This window comes from Lactuca sativa, chromosome 9, assembly GCF_002870075.4.
Source record: "Lactuca sativa cultivar Salinas chromosome 9, Lsat_Salinas_v11, whole genome shotgun sequence".
NCBI lineage: Eukaryota > Viridiplantae > Streptophyta > Magnoliopsida > Asterales > Asteraceae > Lactuca > Lactuca sativa.
The window spans coordinates 15,229,897-15,244,708 of NC_056631.2; the positions used below are offsets into that span (position 1 = coordinate 15,229,897).

Below are 14,812 nucleotides of genomic sequence, written 5' to 3' on the forward strand. Positions count from 1 at the left end.
TAACTTATTTTTTTAACTCGGAAGGTCCCTACTATTTGTTTTTGTTACGCATTTGGTCCCTGTCTTACCTAAAAATACTATTTTTCCCTTGATTTTTTAATTTATTTAAATAAACACACCCCCAACCCCGCCCTCTCATCTTATCTTACCTACCCTACCATTTTTCCATAGAACAAATTACACGAATGGTCCTTAAGATTTTGTCTTTTTCCCTAAAGTAGTCCTTACGAAACCATTTTCCCTCGGATGGTACCTACGGAGCAAACCTTGCACACAAATATCCCCTGTGACTAACTTTGCTAACATATTCTATTAAGTTTTATGAAATGACAAAAATACCCTTTGTCTTATGCACATAAATGGTCCTCTCTCTCATATATGGGTCTTTTACATCTTCAACTTCATTCCTCTGTTGTTTCATTCCTTCACCATCGGTGACACCTAGGAACACCGGTAACCACAGCTCCGCTAGCACCCTCCTGTCCGTTGCTACTGTTCGTGATGCTATCAACTGACGAGATGAGAAGCTCACCGGAGGAAGCAGCTACCACTCTCGTTCCCCTCACATCTCCTTCTGGTTTTGCTGGAAAGCGTTGATCCGATAGATGACTTCTTCTTCTTGAACTTTTTCTTCCATTGCACATGTGGCATTTCATATCCTCTACCAGTATCAGATGGTGGTAAATGATGGTCTGAGGATGACGAAGGCGGAACCGATCAAGATTTCGATTAGGGTGAAGAGGAGACGTTGTTCTCTGAGGATGTAATTGATGAATCTTGGGAGATATCGGTAAGCAAGGTGGGGGTTGACTAGTCGGCATTTCTTCATTTCTCCTTTGATTTGCATTTGATTGTTTATGAAACTGCTTCATGTTGTTCATCGTGATTGAATCTTCCATTCAAAATTATGCTTTTTTTGGTACAGGGGTTAATGGGTTATGAGCAAGTGAAGAGTATGAGAATGGAAATGGGTGTAGAAACGATGTTTATGCTTTCAGGTGTTCTTTCAAGTTTGTAAAATGCTACAGGAGAACATGTTTGATCTTATTGCCCACCAAGTGTTTGATCTTTTGTCTGAATGATCTTTCCATGGTGCAAAGTTCTTAGCTACGCTTGATCTTTTGTTTGAATGATCTTTCCATGGTGCAAAGGTCTTAGCTATGCCTAAAACACAGTTTGCCAACAAATTTCTAAATTTGGCTTTTAAATTTTTGAAGCAATTGTGAAAACCCTTAATTCATAACCTGGTGGAGAGAGAGAGAGAGAGAGAGAGAGAGACAGACAGACAGACAGACAGACAGAGAGAAGAGAGAGAGAGAGGACCATCTGTGTGCATAAAACAAAGGGTATTTTTGTCATTTAACAAAATTTAACAGAATTTGTTAGCAAAGTTAGTCACAAGGGCCTTTTGTGTGCAAAGTTTGTTCCGTAGGTACCATTTAGGGAAAAAACAAAACCTTAAGGACCATTCATGTAATTTTTTCTTTTCCATATTTAAATAATAGTTTTTTTAGGTAATACAGGGACAAAAAATGTAACAAAAACAAATAGTAGGGACCAAGTGCATAGCAAAAACAAACAGTATAGACCTTCCGAGTTAAAAAAAATAAGTTAGGGACCAAATACGCAAATTACCCTAAACCATAGGGACCATTCGTATAATTTACTCAACTAAATAATATATGTGGGTCCATTTAGCAGGAGACAAAGTAACCTATGACAACAACGTTAATATTGACTTAATTTCAATTCTAGGCTATAAATACAACAAGGATCTATAAGCAAAAGCGAACAAGCCAATAAGCCACAAAATTCCCAAGGTAAGTAAAACCTTGGAAAAGCTTATTTTTGTGGTGGCTGATCGGAAAAGCTCCCAAAATGGTCGAAGCGATAGGTGATCAGTATGATCCAGAGACGTCTGAAGCGATTGAAGTTGGTTTAAAAGCCATTGCCACAGTGGACAAGTCGGCGATTGTTGGCCCAAGTGGATCATCAGAAGTTGCTGATGGTGGATCGTCGGAAAATAGCAGTTCCGAAGGTAATGATTGTTTGTCGAATCATGCCATTGATCTAATTTTTCTAGTTCCTGAAAGATTATATGTCATGAAATAGATTCTTCAAGTTCATCTACCGATGATGAAATTTCAGATATTTTGAAATTTGATGAAAACATGTACAAGAAAATAGAAGCGTCACACTCACACTCACATGTGGACGCCGGAGAAAGTTCTGGAGTTGCCGGAGAAGTAGTGGAAGAAGAAATAGTCGAGTTAGAATTCGAGAAGGTGAAACCAAAGCTCTCGACTCATTCTATGCATTGTCCAAACTGCAAGGCTGAAGTTACCAAAGTTATTCTTCGTCGCAAAGTGATCACTTTCCGATCGCCGGAGCCAGCGGTGGTGCCCGTGGAGGAGCCTCAACGTGATCCTAACGATCTCGTCGGATGTTTATCATGCTTAAGCTTGTTCACTTGTTCCGGTAATTAATACCCAATTACAGTTGACTTTTGAGGTCAAGCATGCATGAAAATTAATTACCTTTTTTTTTGTTGATCAGGGAATGGATGTTTTAACCCGTTTGACATTTTCCGAAAGAAACCAGACCCGGCTAACGTTCTTCCACCACAGACTACTGTAGAAGGGACGACGGCGACACCTGTGGTTACTGAAAATGGTAACTTATTCTTACAAAACACAAGTTCTAGTTGTAATTAAAAATTAGTGCAAAACTGCACATTGAATAACAATATCTTCAAGTTCGGAGATTTTGTAAAAGTGTTTCTTTTTTGAATTTTCATTTTATATCTTTATAGTACTTAATTATACGAATTCATAGTTTATTACGAATATATAAACAGAAATTTTGCATTACTTTCAATATAATGGATTATATCGTTTAAAAAATCTCACTAATATATACATTCAAAATTAGATTATTAGTATCCTATATACAATTATTGACTTTTACTCTAGTGTCAAATTTATAATTGTTGGCATGTAATACTTTTTCTACATCTTTTTTTATTTGATGTTGGTATTCATGTAGGAACAGTATTATTATATCTTTATCGTGTTTCAAATGATAATAAAAAATAAAATTTGGTTTTACTTTTATTATTTAAGAATTTTAAATTCATAATCATCATCTTTATATAAGTTTTTTGAAGTTGGTTTAGTCAAGTTCAAAAGTCAAAACTAGCTTAATAGCATTTGTATAACTTATATAATAAATTCTAAAAGATAAAAAGTATAATTTTAAATAACATATTTTCATTGAAAATTCACGAGTATATGTTGTTCATTTTATCTTTTATTAATTTTGAAATTGTTTTGGAAAAAAACAGAGAACTGTCTCAGTATGTTTTTGGTTTTCAAGAAGAAACAAAAGGTGGCGGAAACAGCTGTAGATCCTCAACAATCAGATCCAGTACTTGTTAATCGAGAAGTCATAATTCCCGATCAATCAACGCTTCCTAAATATGTCACTGGGAATACTTCGATCGCAAAAGGTGAAGTATTTACTATTCATCATCAATATCAAAAAAATAGATCACAATCAATGTTCGTAGATCTATGTTATGTTTTGACTTAAGTTTCGTTTTGTGATCACTTCCGATTTACGCCATGAATCTTAACTAACTTTAAAAGTTCCAATTTGTTTCATTTCGTACGTAGGTCAACCTTCTGTAGCTTCTCCCCAACCTCCTTCTACAGTCATTCTTAAAGACAAGGGTAAGAAACGTAATCATACAAAATAAATTTTAGTGTTGGTAATTAATTAATTAATTGTTCTTTTTTCAAATAATCCGCTTATTATGCAGAAGTCACATCTGTTGTTGACAATGATGGAGAGAAGAAAAGGCTACTAGGTTTGGTCATCGTATATTTTATTATTATTAAATCATATATAGAAAGTTTAAATCAAACTATAAATATTGTCCTTCTTTGTTGATTTCTTGATTGAATTAATTTGTAGGTGGTAATCGACTACCTTATATTCCTCCATCAACCAATGTTCCAGTAGATGATGATACGACAATTGATGTTGAGACAGAAGAACCAACTGGTAATGCCAATAAATTAACCAAATCAAACAACGAACTCAAAGTGCTTGTGATTGTTGTTCTTGTGTAATACATGATTTGATGTTTATGATGCAGAAAACGAGGTGGTTATGGATGCAGCAGTTGGAGGAAGAAGAACATGGTTTGGTTATGAGGGTATTCTTGCAGAGATCTTGAAGAGTATCGTTTATGGAGGTTTAATGGAGGTGATTGCTAGCTTAAGTATTGTAGCATCTGCTGCTGCTTCTGATACTGCTACATGTAAGTTTTCACCTTCGCACGCGTGCATTATTTTGCACATGTATTTTATATTTTCAAGTGCATGAATGTGATTGTTTGGGTGTGATAGAATGTTGTTATATTTGTTTAAAATTAACAAACGTTTTTAAATCTTTTTTGGGCCTTGTGCACAACCGGGCTCCATATGTAAATCCATATCAACTATCATATCCTAACAAGCAACTGATAACGTGGCACAGTGAACATCATAGCTTTGGCGCTAGCAAGTCTAATGGGTGGGATCATCATTATAGGACACAATGTGAGTAAACTCTTATCATTTAAACACTTCGGTCTCTTTAAGAAAACGACGACACATTTAGTGATACAGTTTATATATATACATATAGCTTTGGGACCTTAGAGACGATTGCCACAAGGAAACCCCAAACCAACAAACAGAAGGCGGAGGCGGAGCTATAAACAAGTACAAAGAGTTACTCGGACGGATCAATTATTTCCCACTCCATGCATTTTTCGCAATACTATCATTCGTCATTTTCGGGATGGTCCCACCGGTTGCATACGGGTTCACGTTTCATAAAACAAACGATAGGGACTTTACAATGTCGGCGGTTGCAATCACGTCGCTTTTATGTGTGTCATTGTTGGCAATTTTCAAGGCTTTCATCAATGAATGTGGAGTTTTGGACTACTTTAAGACAGTGGTGTACTACATTACGACTGCAGTATCAACATCCGGTGTTTCTTATGTAGCTGGGAATCTGGTTACGAGATTGGTGACAGAGCTTGGATTGTTTGACACAAGTTTGGGTGGCGGTATGTCTCTCCTACCCCATGCCAGCACCACTTCTTTGGCATCTTTTTGATGTAAGCGAATTGAGAATGATATTGTTTGGGTAATTTGTATTTTTTCTGTTAGTAATTTGAATCATTATCCACTATTTATTTCTTGTTTTGCACAAAAACCGTTTATAAGTTGCAAAAACCGAATGATGTTTAATGTAACATACCTATATTGGGTTCTTTTATATTAAATTGTACAAGCTTAACAGAGATGGTTTAATCCGGTAATGAGACATTTCTTTTTCACTTAATTATTGTGCTTAATCGTTGAAGCTCTTAATTTGAAAACTTTATCGGAACCCAATACTAATTCATGTTTTATCATTTTATGCATATAAAAACATGTGATTATGAATACACCAACAAATTAACATTGGTACACATGCATATACACATACTCACATACATATGCATACATACATATACACACACACATATATATATATATATATATATATATATATATATATATATATATATATATATATATATATATATATGTATATATATATATATATATATATATATATATATATATATATACACACATATATATATATATATATATATATATATATATATATATATATATATATATATATAAACATAAAGATAAATTATGTTCATTCACATTAAGTATAGAAATAGAAAAAAAAAAATTCATTTCCATCTTCAGTACAAGTCCCATTTACTTCCTTCCTTGTTTATATAGTACCTACACATACATATACATTTACACATACACATACAACCATTTTGTATTTTTTTTTTAATTTCAATGGCCAAACGTTGTTCTTTCTCTTTTTTATCCAAATGTATGCACCATCAAAAGTCATATATATATATATATATATATATATATATATATATATATATATATATATATATATATATATATATATATATATATATATATATATATATATATATATATATATATATATTCGGGGTTGATGAAGAAAACCAGATAGTTATATGAGTGAAAGAAACGGATTATCAATTTGCAGTAAAAGATTGAATCTCATTTCCTATGTACAAGAGTTAAGAAAAGTAAACATAAGTATTAGAGACTGTTTACCCCAAGATTAATTGATTAGTGATCATAACTTGACGTGGGTTCAAAAGATCAACTTTATGGGGTCTTTGCTATCTATTACCATATGTATTACCCTAAAGTAGATTGATAAAAATGAGTGGATAGCTATGAACACTAAGGTACACAAATGATTCATAATAAAGATTATGTAAGTCTATTTTTCTCTGGATAAAAAGAATTCTAATTGGGGCTTTAAATTGGTAGAAATGATCAAGGAGTACTTCCCACGATTCCGATCCAGAGTATACTTCTATTCACCGATTAAGTAAATAACTATCAAGAACGAAGTAATCCTTTAACTTTGTTTAACGTCCCCCTTTTTGAGAAAGGAGAATAGGAACGAAAAAACTCGAAAGACTTAATGGAATTACACTAGAAAAAAATATCTTTTTTCTTTCTCTATATAGAGATAGAATGCTTGTCATAATTCGTGAACTAATGCAACGTCTAATTTGATTTCGTAATTAAAAACGTTAGGTTGAAATATCTATGGATATTGCTACAAGAAACATTTTATTCAAGGATTAAGTTATTACTCAACAAAGAAGAATTTAAATTATTAAAAGATAAGATGAATTCAGAAGCACTTTATTATAAATATAGCAAACAGAATTCCAGTGTCTAATAGGGACCTTACAATGGATTTGATTTTCTCTCTATATATCCTACAAACATATCAAGAAAAATAATAATGGACGGGTCCTTAGATTTATTTGTGACCTTTGAGGAGCCGTATGAGATGAAAATCTCATGTACGGTTCTGGAATAGGGATGGGAACAGTGATGTTATCATCTACTATGATTATCTAACAGTTCAAATACAGTTGATATAGTTGAAGCGCAGTCAAAATATGGTTTTTGGGGATGGAATTTGTGGCGTCAACCTATAGGCTTTCTAGTTTTTCTAATTTCTTCCCTAGCCGAGTATGAACGATTACCCTTTGATTTACCAGAAGCAGAAGAAGAATTAGTAGCAGGTTATCAAACCGAATATTCCGGTATAAAATTTGGTTTATTTTACGTTGTTTCATATTTAAATCTACTAGTTTCTTTATTATTTGTAACAGTTCTTTACTTGGGGGGTTGGAATCTTTCTATTCCGTACATATTTGTTCCCGAGGTTTTTGAAATTACTAAAAGGGGTATAGTCTTTGGAACAATAATTGGTATCTTTATTACATTAGCTAAAACTTATTTGTTCTTGTTCATTCCTATCGCAACAAGATGGACTTTACCGAGACTGAGAATGGACCAATTATTAAATCTTTGATGGAAATTTCTTTTACCTATTTCTCTAGGTAATCTATTATTAACAACTTGTTCCCAACTTATTTCACTGTAAAAAAATACTTCTATATTTATATTCACGACTTGTCTCAAACAAGAGAAAGAAACAAGTATCCTATTTTTTTATAGATATTCACGATATGTTCCCTATGGTAAATGAGTTCATGAATTATGGCCAACAAACAGTACGAGCCGCAAGGTATATTGGTCAAGGTTTCATGATTACCTTAGTAACTATTCAATACCCCTACGAAAAATTGATCACATCCGAGCGTTTCCGCGGACGAATCCACTTTGAATTTGATAAATGCATTGCTTGTGAAGTATGTGTTCATGTATGTCCTATAGATTTGCCCGTTGTTGATTGGAAATTGGAAACTGGTATTAGAAAGAAACGATTGCTTAATTACAGTATTGATTTCGGAATATGTATATTTTGTGGTAATTGCGTTGAGTATTGTCCAACAAATTGTTTATCAATGACTGAAGAATATGAACTTTCTACTTATGATCGTCACGAATTGAATTATAATCAAATTGCTTTGGATAAAATAATAATAATAATAATAATAAGGTTTTTATTTTAATTAACAATATTTATTATTATTATTATTATTATTATTATTATTATTATTATGTTTAATTTTAGTAATATTATGTTTATTCTTATGATTATTATATATATATATATATATATATATATATATATATATATATATATATATATAATAACAATATATAATTATAATAATAATAATAATAATAAAAATATTGTTAATTAAAATAAAAACCTTAATAATAATAATAATAATAATAATAATAATAATAATAATAATAAATATGATGTTATAAATAATATTAATAATAATAAAAACATAATAATAGTAAATAATAACAAATAACTAATATTTAAAATAATCATTTGTTTATTTTTCCGTTCTATTGGTAATCACCGAAAAAATTCTAAATAAGTAGAATGGAAAAAATAAATAATGGTTTACCCTTTTATGCATTATGTTGCTATTTTGTAGGAAATTACCAATAGGTCAGTTATGCCATATTTTGAAGTAATGTTCTTTAAGTTTGAGGGTGAATGATGGATTCCACAAATAAGTAGATGCCTCGAATTTAAGAAATATGCAAATTGTGTGTGTGTGTGTTTTTGGAGGATCAATCTTTTGTTAAAGACTATCAATATGTTAGAAGAAGAAACATATTACAAAATGGAAATAACTAGATTATGACTACAAGTCTACAACCAACCAACTTAGTTTAATTCTTATATTTTGTTTACTCCTATTATAAATCAAAAGTAAGGTTGGGAAACAAATTTATCAAAGTTCATAGGCTACAAAGAACCCAAAGAATTGTGACAATGACTATATTAAAACATTTTATCTCATTTAATGAAACATCCTGTTTTTAGTCATTTCTTAATTCAGGTTCATGGATCGAAATTCGACTGTGTGAAGGCTTTAGGCCTTAAAGGGGTAAAGTTAGGCCCTTTGGGAGGTGATAATGATGGTTGTGAGATCTAAACCCTTTAATTGTGTTTTAGGTTGAAGGGTAAAAAAGGGAAAAGTCATAGACCAGGTTCTTGCATTTTATATGTGTTTTACTTCGAGAAGTTTTTAGTCCAAAATATCTAGATAATATTGTGGGGCTCTTCAATACCTTTCCGTGCATATAAAGAACACCAAAATCGAAGTTGAAATGAAGAAGTTGTGGTAGTTTAAAAGTGTGTTGCATTCGGAAAGAGAGGGTGGTACGTTGGGCATACTATCATCTCAAAGTCGTGCCTTCAAGAATGTACGCAGGGTGTATGCGATCAGAACCCAAACCCTAAATCTTGGCTTTTGAGTCATATTTAATATCCTTAACTCCTCTAAACCTCTTCCATTCTCAGCCTCCATTTCTCCAACGCCCTCCCTTGAAACGCTAACCCTAGTTTGAGCCTTGTGAGCTAAACAGTGTGCTTTTTGGTGCCTTTGAAGGAAGAAGGAGGTGGTCATAGTGCTTGGAATCTTGAAGCAACTTTGGATCTAGAAGTACTTCTCCCTCATTCGTCTCTAGAAGATATAGATTTTGTTCCTTTATGCCTACATTGATAGATCTAGCTTAGGAGTTAAAGTTATGTCCTTTTTGTCCCACAAATTGGTCCATTTGAGTGTGGGTTGTTCTAGATCTTGTGAAGTGCATTTCCAGGTGTATATGAGGATGTTAAGTCATAAATATGCAATCTTGATCTTTTCCTTCCATTTATGCATGTGTTATGAAGCTTAGAATCTCATGATAAGTTAGGGTTTTGGATTCGGACTCTTCCTAGCCATGCAAATCATAAAGTTGGAAACCTTATGATTTAGGATGTTAATTTGGACCTAGAACTGAACTATGGACAAAAGGTCTTAAGGGATAAAGTGTTTAATGGGAAAGTTGGAATCCGCTAGCGTACGTTGGGCGTACCCGGGAGTACGCTTAGCGTACTACACTTGAATCACGTATGCGGGGAGTAGTTTGGAGTATGTGGGGCGTACTCAGCCTGCCTTGGACATTGACTTTTGTTGACTTATGTTGACCATTGACTTCTTTTACCAAGCTTGACCTTGGGTCAAACTTGAGGGTTTTGGACTATTGATTAAGCTTTTACCCGGTTTTGGTGATTAGTGGATGCACGGGAGCAAGTAGTACAAAAAGGGAAGTGTGTCTCACCTCTGGTAATGTATGTAGTCATGTAGGATAGACTGAGGACTCATGATCTAGGCTTTCCTGCTTGTTTCTTGTTTGGTTGTGGCTCTAGAGTAGGATCATCTGTCTGAGTGTCTATCTCACCTCTGGTCAAATATGGTTACACATTCCTTGTAGTGTTAGTCACGTATCCTTGTGTATAGGATGTTGTATATTGTAGTGATCTGCTATATATATATATATATATATATATATATATATATATATATATCATGGCACAATAGGATGTTGCAGTAGTGGTATACTAGTTAGAGTACCAATAGGTAGGTTATCGTTTTGTGGAGTGTCATGGGGACTATACGTAATCATGTAGGATAACCTGAGAACTCCTGATCTAGGCTTTCTTGCCTATTCTTTGTTTGGTTGTAGCTCTAGAGTATGATCATCTGTCCGGTTGACTATCTCACCTCTGGTTACTTATGGTTATGCATTCCATGGAGGTTAGTTGGTAACGGAGTAGTGTGTTGTGAAAGATCTAGTAGGCGGTAGCGAACTGTATGATTGATATTGCTTGTATTATGTGCCTACTTGATCCATGTTTGTTTATATGTTGACATATAGTGATGGTTGAGGTTGAGGCGATCCTAATGTGTGTTATAGGCCAAGATACCTGGTGTGGGTCGGCTGTAAGTTGGAGGCACGGAGGCTCGACAAGAGTGTTCGGGTTGAGGCGGCAAGCCAACAAACCCTGGGTATTCCAGTCCGGTGACTGATTAGACTCGTTGCATGTTGGCATTCTAATCTGATGAATTTGTGGACTCGTTATGCATTTAGTGTGTTTGTTGTATGGGGGATTTTGAGGAAAACTCAGTAAGCTTTGTTATTTATGTTTCAGGTTCTATCGTTGATTGTGGGAAGACGAATGTAGGATTGTACACACTCATCAGTAGCATTGATGATTTCGCATTTATTATAATATTTTGATTCTCTTTGATAATTGTAATTGAGAATAAATGGTTTTTCTTGGAATGGATTTATAATTGGAAAGTTTTTACCTTAATAAAAATTAAAAAAAAAAATTTGGTTGTGAAAATGGGACGTTACATTTAATTTTTTTTTATTTGATCAACTATTCAAATTTATAGACACGTAGTATGAGAAGTAAAAGAAAAATACAACCACCTTTTGATCCAAACTTGAAATGAACCTAACAACCAAACAAGTAAGGAAGAGATGATCAACATGTTGGATTAGTGTCTAAGTCCATAACTATTTTGGTATGTACTTGACCCGATTATGAGCATGGTCCTTTTGGGTTGCCTTCACCATAGCAATATGTAGGATGATTTAAGGAGAGAAAGGTTTAAATATGATTTATTAATATATTATGAGAATAATATATTAAAGGAGAAATCATATTGTTTAATTAATATTAGTCAATAATTAATTGATAATTAATTTTGTGGCTAAAAGAGATTAATTAAACTTAGGGGACTGAAGTTGTAATTATAAGATAATTATAATTGGGCTATGGATCACCTAATAATATATAGGTTGGACGAATTCTATGGGAAGCCCATTAGAAATCGTCCAAGGGATATGTTTAAGGAGTCCATGGGTTGCTTAGGGCCTAAGCAGTCAGATTAGGGTTTCCTAGTTGTAAACCCTAATAGCCTACATGTATATAAAGGGCCCCTATGCCCCAAAAACGTGGACAAGTCTTCCATTAGGGTTTCCAGCCGTTTTTGGGCAGCCTCTCTTCTTCTCCTCTTCATCCAAGTTGTATATGGTGTTTGTGACTCCATTAGAGGTGCAGCACTTGAGGCACTAAGCTTTCTAAGGCCAATTCAAGCAAGGAATTGATTGTTATTGCTATATAACAATCAAAGGTAATTCTCTAAACCCTAATTCAGTTTATAATATGTTAGATCTGAGTTTATTAGTCTTGGATTCAAAGCATGTACAATAGAGAAACCTAGATCCAAGCATTAGGGTTTGTATAAGCACATAGGATTGTTCTTATGTCTAAAACCCATCAGTGGTATCAGAGCCTTGATTGGTTTCAGTTGTATTTGATGCTTATATGTTTTATGAATTTGACAAATTAGGGTTTATGGCATGAAAACCCTAAGGCATGGTGTTTTTCGCAAATTAGGGTTGCAAAACCCTAGTTGGCGATTTTTGATAGGGTTCTTAAATTTTTTTTTGCCTAGCCTCCAAATTTCGAAATTAGGGTTAGGAAACCCTAGGGATTTCGAAAATCCCTTGCCCCAAGATAAGATCCCAAGATTTTAGGGATTTGGATATTGCTATCTTTGTGATTATCAATTTAATTGTTTAAACTGGATAATTGAAGATCTTGTATTATCCTTTCCATACATTAAAAAAAAATGAGATTAAGTCAAATATAGATAATCTCCAAATTAATTGTTTAATTTGAATTATTTGTCATTTGATCCCTTATGTTTTGAAATGTTTCAAAAACCTGCCCTCAAGTTTTGGAATTTAAAATTTGACTAAAAGTTTAATTTTGAAATATTAAATTCTAAAACCCTAGTAATTTGAAAAAGTTCAAATCACACCCTTATGGTTTTATTAATTAATTAAAGTGTATAATTAAAAGTGATCCAATAAACCCATAAAGTTTTGGTTTACATTTAATTAAATTAAAAGTATAATTTTTCTAAATTAAACCACCTGGTATTTTAAAAGTGTAAAATACACCCTATACTATATATAACATTTAAAGTCTAATATTATATATGTATGAGTAAACAGTCAGTCTTACCGTTAGTAGGCCTCATTCACGAAGCTGGTCTATAAGGGGTGTTTAAGGAAATTACCTATAAAATGGCGATTGAATGGGTATCCACTCTTACCCACCGCACTTTTGACTAGTGGAGGGTCGTTAGCCGAACGGGTAGGATAGGACAGAAACCTTCCATTATAAGTATAATGAAGTACAAAGTAACTAAATGCTTTTTCAAATTCCCAAATCATAGTTACTTTAGGCAAAATGTGAAATTGTATGCTAACCCATGGAATTACACTTCGTACCCTTGTCAAACGTTAGTGGAGCGTGTGTGGTTAACCGGCACACTAATTTGGGGATGACATTGGTAGCGAAGGGTGACTCGATGTTTGTCATAGATCAATGGAGCGTGTGTGGCTAACCGGCACATTGATTAGGTGATTGTAGCATTGGGTGCACCACGTGATTCGTATGGTTATTCACACCTTGTTTGTGATCCTCGGCATCCCAGTCACAGATAGTAGGGCATAATCGAGATTAAACATGCCATTGAAATGTTCAATGAATCTCAAAAGATCTAGGAGTTTCAATTCATTTAAAACTTAATCTTCCTTTTCGTTTTTCATGGTGGAAATTGGTAAATCGTCATTTACCTACCTTCAAATATTCTGCAACTAGATTACGGCATCCCTCTTCTAGGTTGTAGAGTATTGTGTTGGATCCTAGCTTGATGTTTCATTTGGGTGTTACATCAAGAATTCTAATCAACATAACTTGAATTTTCTCCCGTTTTGTAGATGTCTGAATCTTACAATGGTCTTCCCAAATCCCATGGAACAAGTTTTCCAAATGAAGATGACGTTCCGAGATACGATCAAGGAAATGAGAGTCATGCTTCACTTCCTCCACCTCCTCCAATTGTTCTCCCTGACCCACAAGTTCAAAGGCTTGAAAAGTTCAAGCTCACTCAAGCCCTTTTGGCAAGTAAACACGAAGATAGGAAACCTGTGTGTGCGCACGTCTTAGAGATGAAAACACACATTGATAGGTTAAACATGTTGGGTGTCGAGATTTCAAGTGAGTTGGCTGTTGACTGGGTTCTTCAGTCACTTCCTGAATCATATAGTGATTTCGTTAGAGAGTACTATATGATGGACCACGAGGTGACCCTTATTGATCTCACCTATTTACTTATAGCTGCTGAATCAGCAATGATTTGGCGTGCTAATCAAGCAAATTTGTCTGTTGAATCAAACTCCCAAACTTCAATGGACACTGGCAACATTGGAAGTCCAGAAAGAACTAAGTCTGTGATTGTCCGATGTGCTGTGCCAAAGGAGTCCATTTGCTTTTATTGCCAAGAGAAGGGGCATTGGAGACGAAGTTGCCCTAACTACCTGAGAGATCTAAGAGATGGGAGAGTCAAGAAGTATGGCTCTGCTTCAGGTAAAATCCATTATCTAACTCTTTTAAGTTCCTATTCTAGATTCTTAATACATGATGTAATAAGATTACATTTTGATGTTTTGTAGGATCAAAGAAAAGCGAGGAAGCTTAAGGGAAGAAGTGAGCTGAATCTAATCGTGATGAAATGGATTTCGATCGCATTACTTGAAGAATGGATTCTTGAGCTACTACTTGGAGTTAGAATAGATTGTTAAGAAATATGTAATAACATAGTTTTTCAATTGATCAATTGCATTGTAAGGACAAAATTTTTCCGCAATAAAATGAATTTTGATTTTATCTTATTTATATATCCTTGCAATGGCATGTATGAAAAATTGATGTTTGAATGTTTCTATTATTAGCAATAATGGATTTGATTCTTAATTATGTTATT

The 14,812-nt window shown here is 33.7% G+C and overlaps 1 protein-coding gene across 2 annotated transcripts; it reads left to right on the plus strand.

Moving 5' to 3' along the window:
• Positions 1 to 1,799: 1,799 nt before the first annotated feature.
• On the plus strand, positions 1,800 to 5,359 carry LOC111885580 (uncharacterized). Of its 2 annotated transcripts, none has more exons than XM_023881827.2 (10): positions 1,800 to 2,038; positions 2,113 to 2,478; positions 2,557 to 2,673; positions 3,344 to 3,508; positions 3,675 to 3,731; positions 3,821 to 3,868; positions 3,976 to 4,065; positions 4,160 to 4,324; positions 4,543 to 4,604; positions 4,693 to 5,359. In XM_023881827.2, the coding sequence occupies exons 1-10, from the start codon at positions 1,879 to 1,881 to the stop codon at positions 5,170 to 5,172; spliced, it is 1,710 nt and encodes a 569-aa protein (XP_023737595.1). In that variant the 5' UTR covers positions 1,800 to 1,878; the 3' UTR covers positions 5,173 to 5,359. The 2 variants fall into 2 exon arrangements, with proteins under 2 accessions (XP_023737595.1, XP_042754079.1); XM_042898145.1 differs by having other exon boundaries at positions 2,149 to 2,478.
• Positions 5,360 to 14,812: the final 9,453 nt, after the last annotated feature.

Coding starts and splice junctions, on each gene's coding strand:
- LOC111885580 (XM_023881827.2), top strand. CDS start 1,879: ATGGTCGAAGCGATAGGTGATCAGTATGATCCAGAGACGTCTGAAGCG. Junction 3,732..3,820: donor AGTCATTCTTAAAGACAAGG/GTAAGAAACGTA, acceptor CTTATTATGCAG/AAGTCACATCTGTTGTTGAC. Junction 4,325..4,542: donor TGCTTCTGATACTGCTACAT/GTAAGTTTTCAC, acceptor AACGTGGCACAG/TGAACATCATAGCTTTGGCG.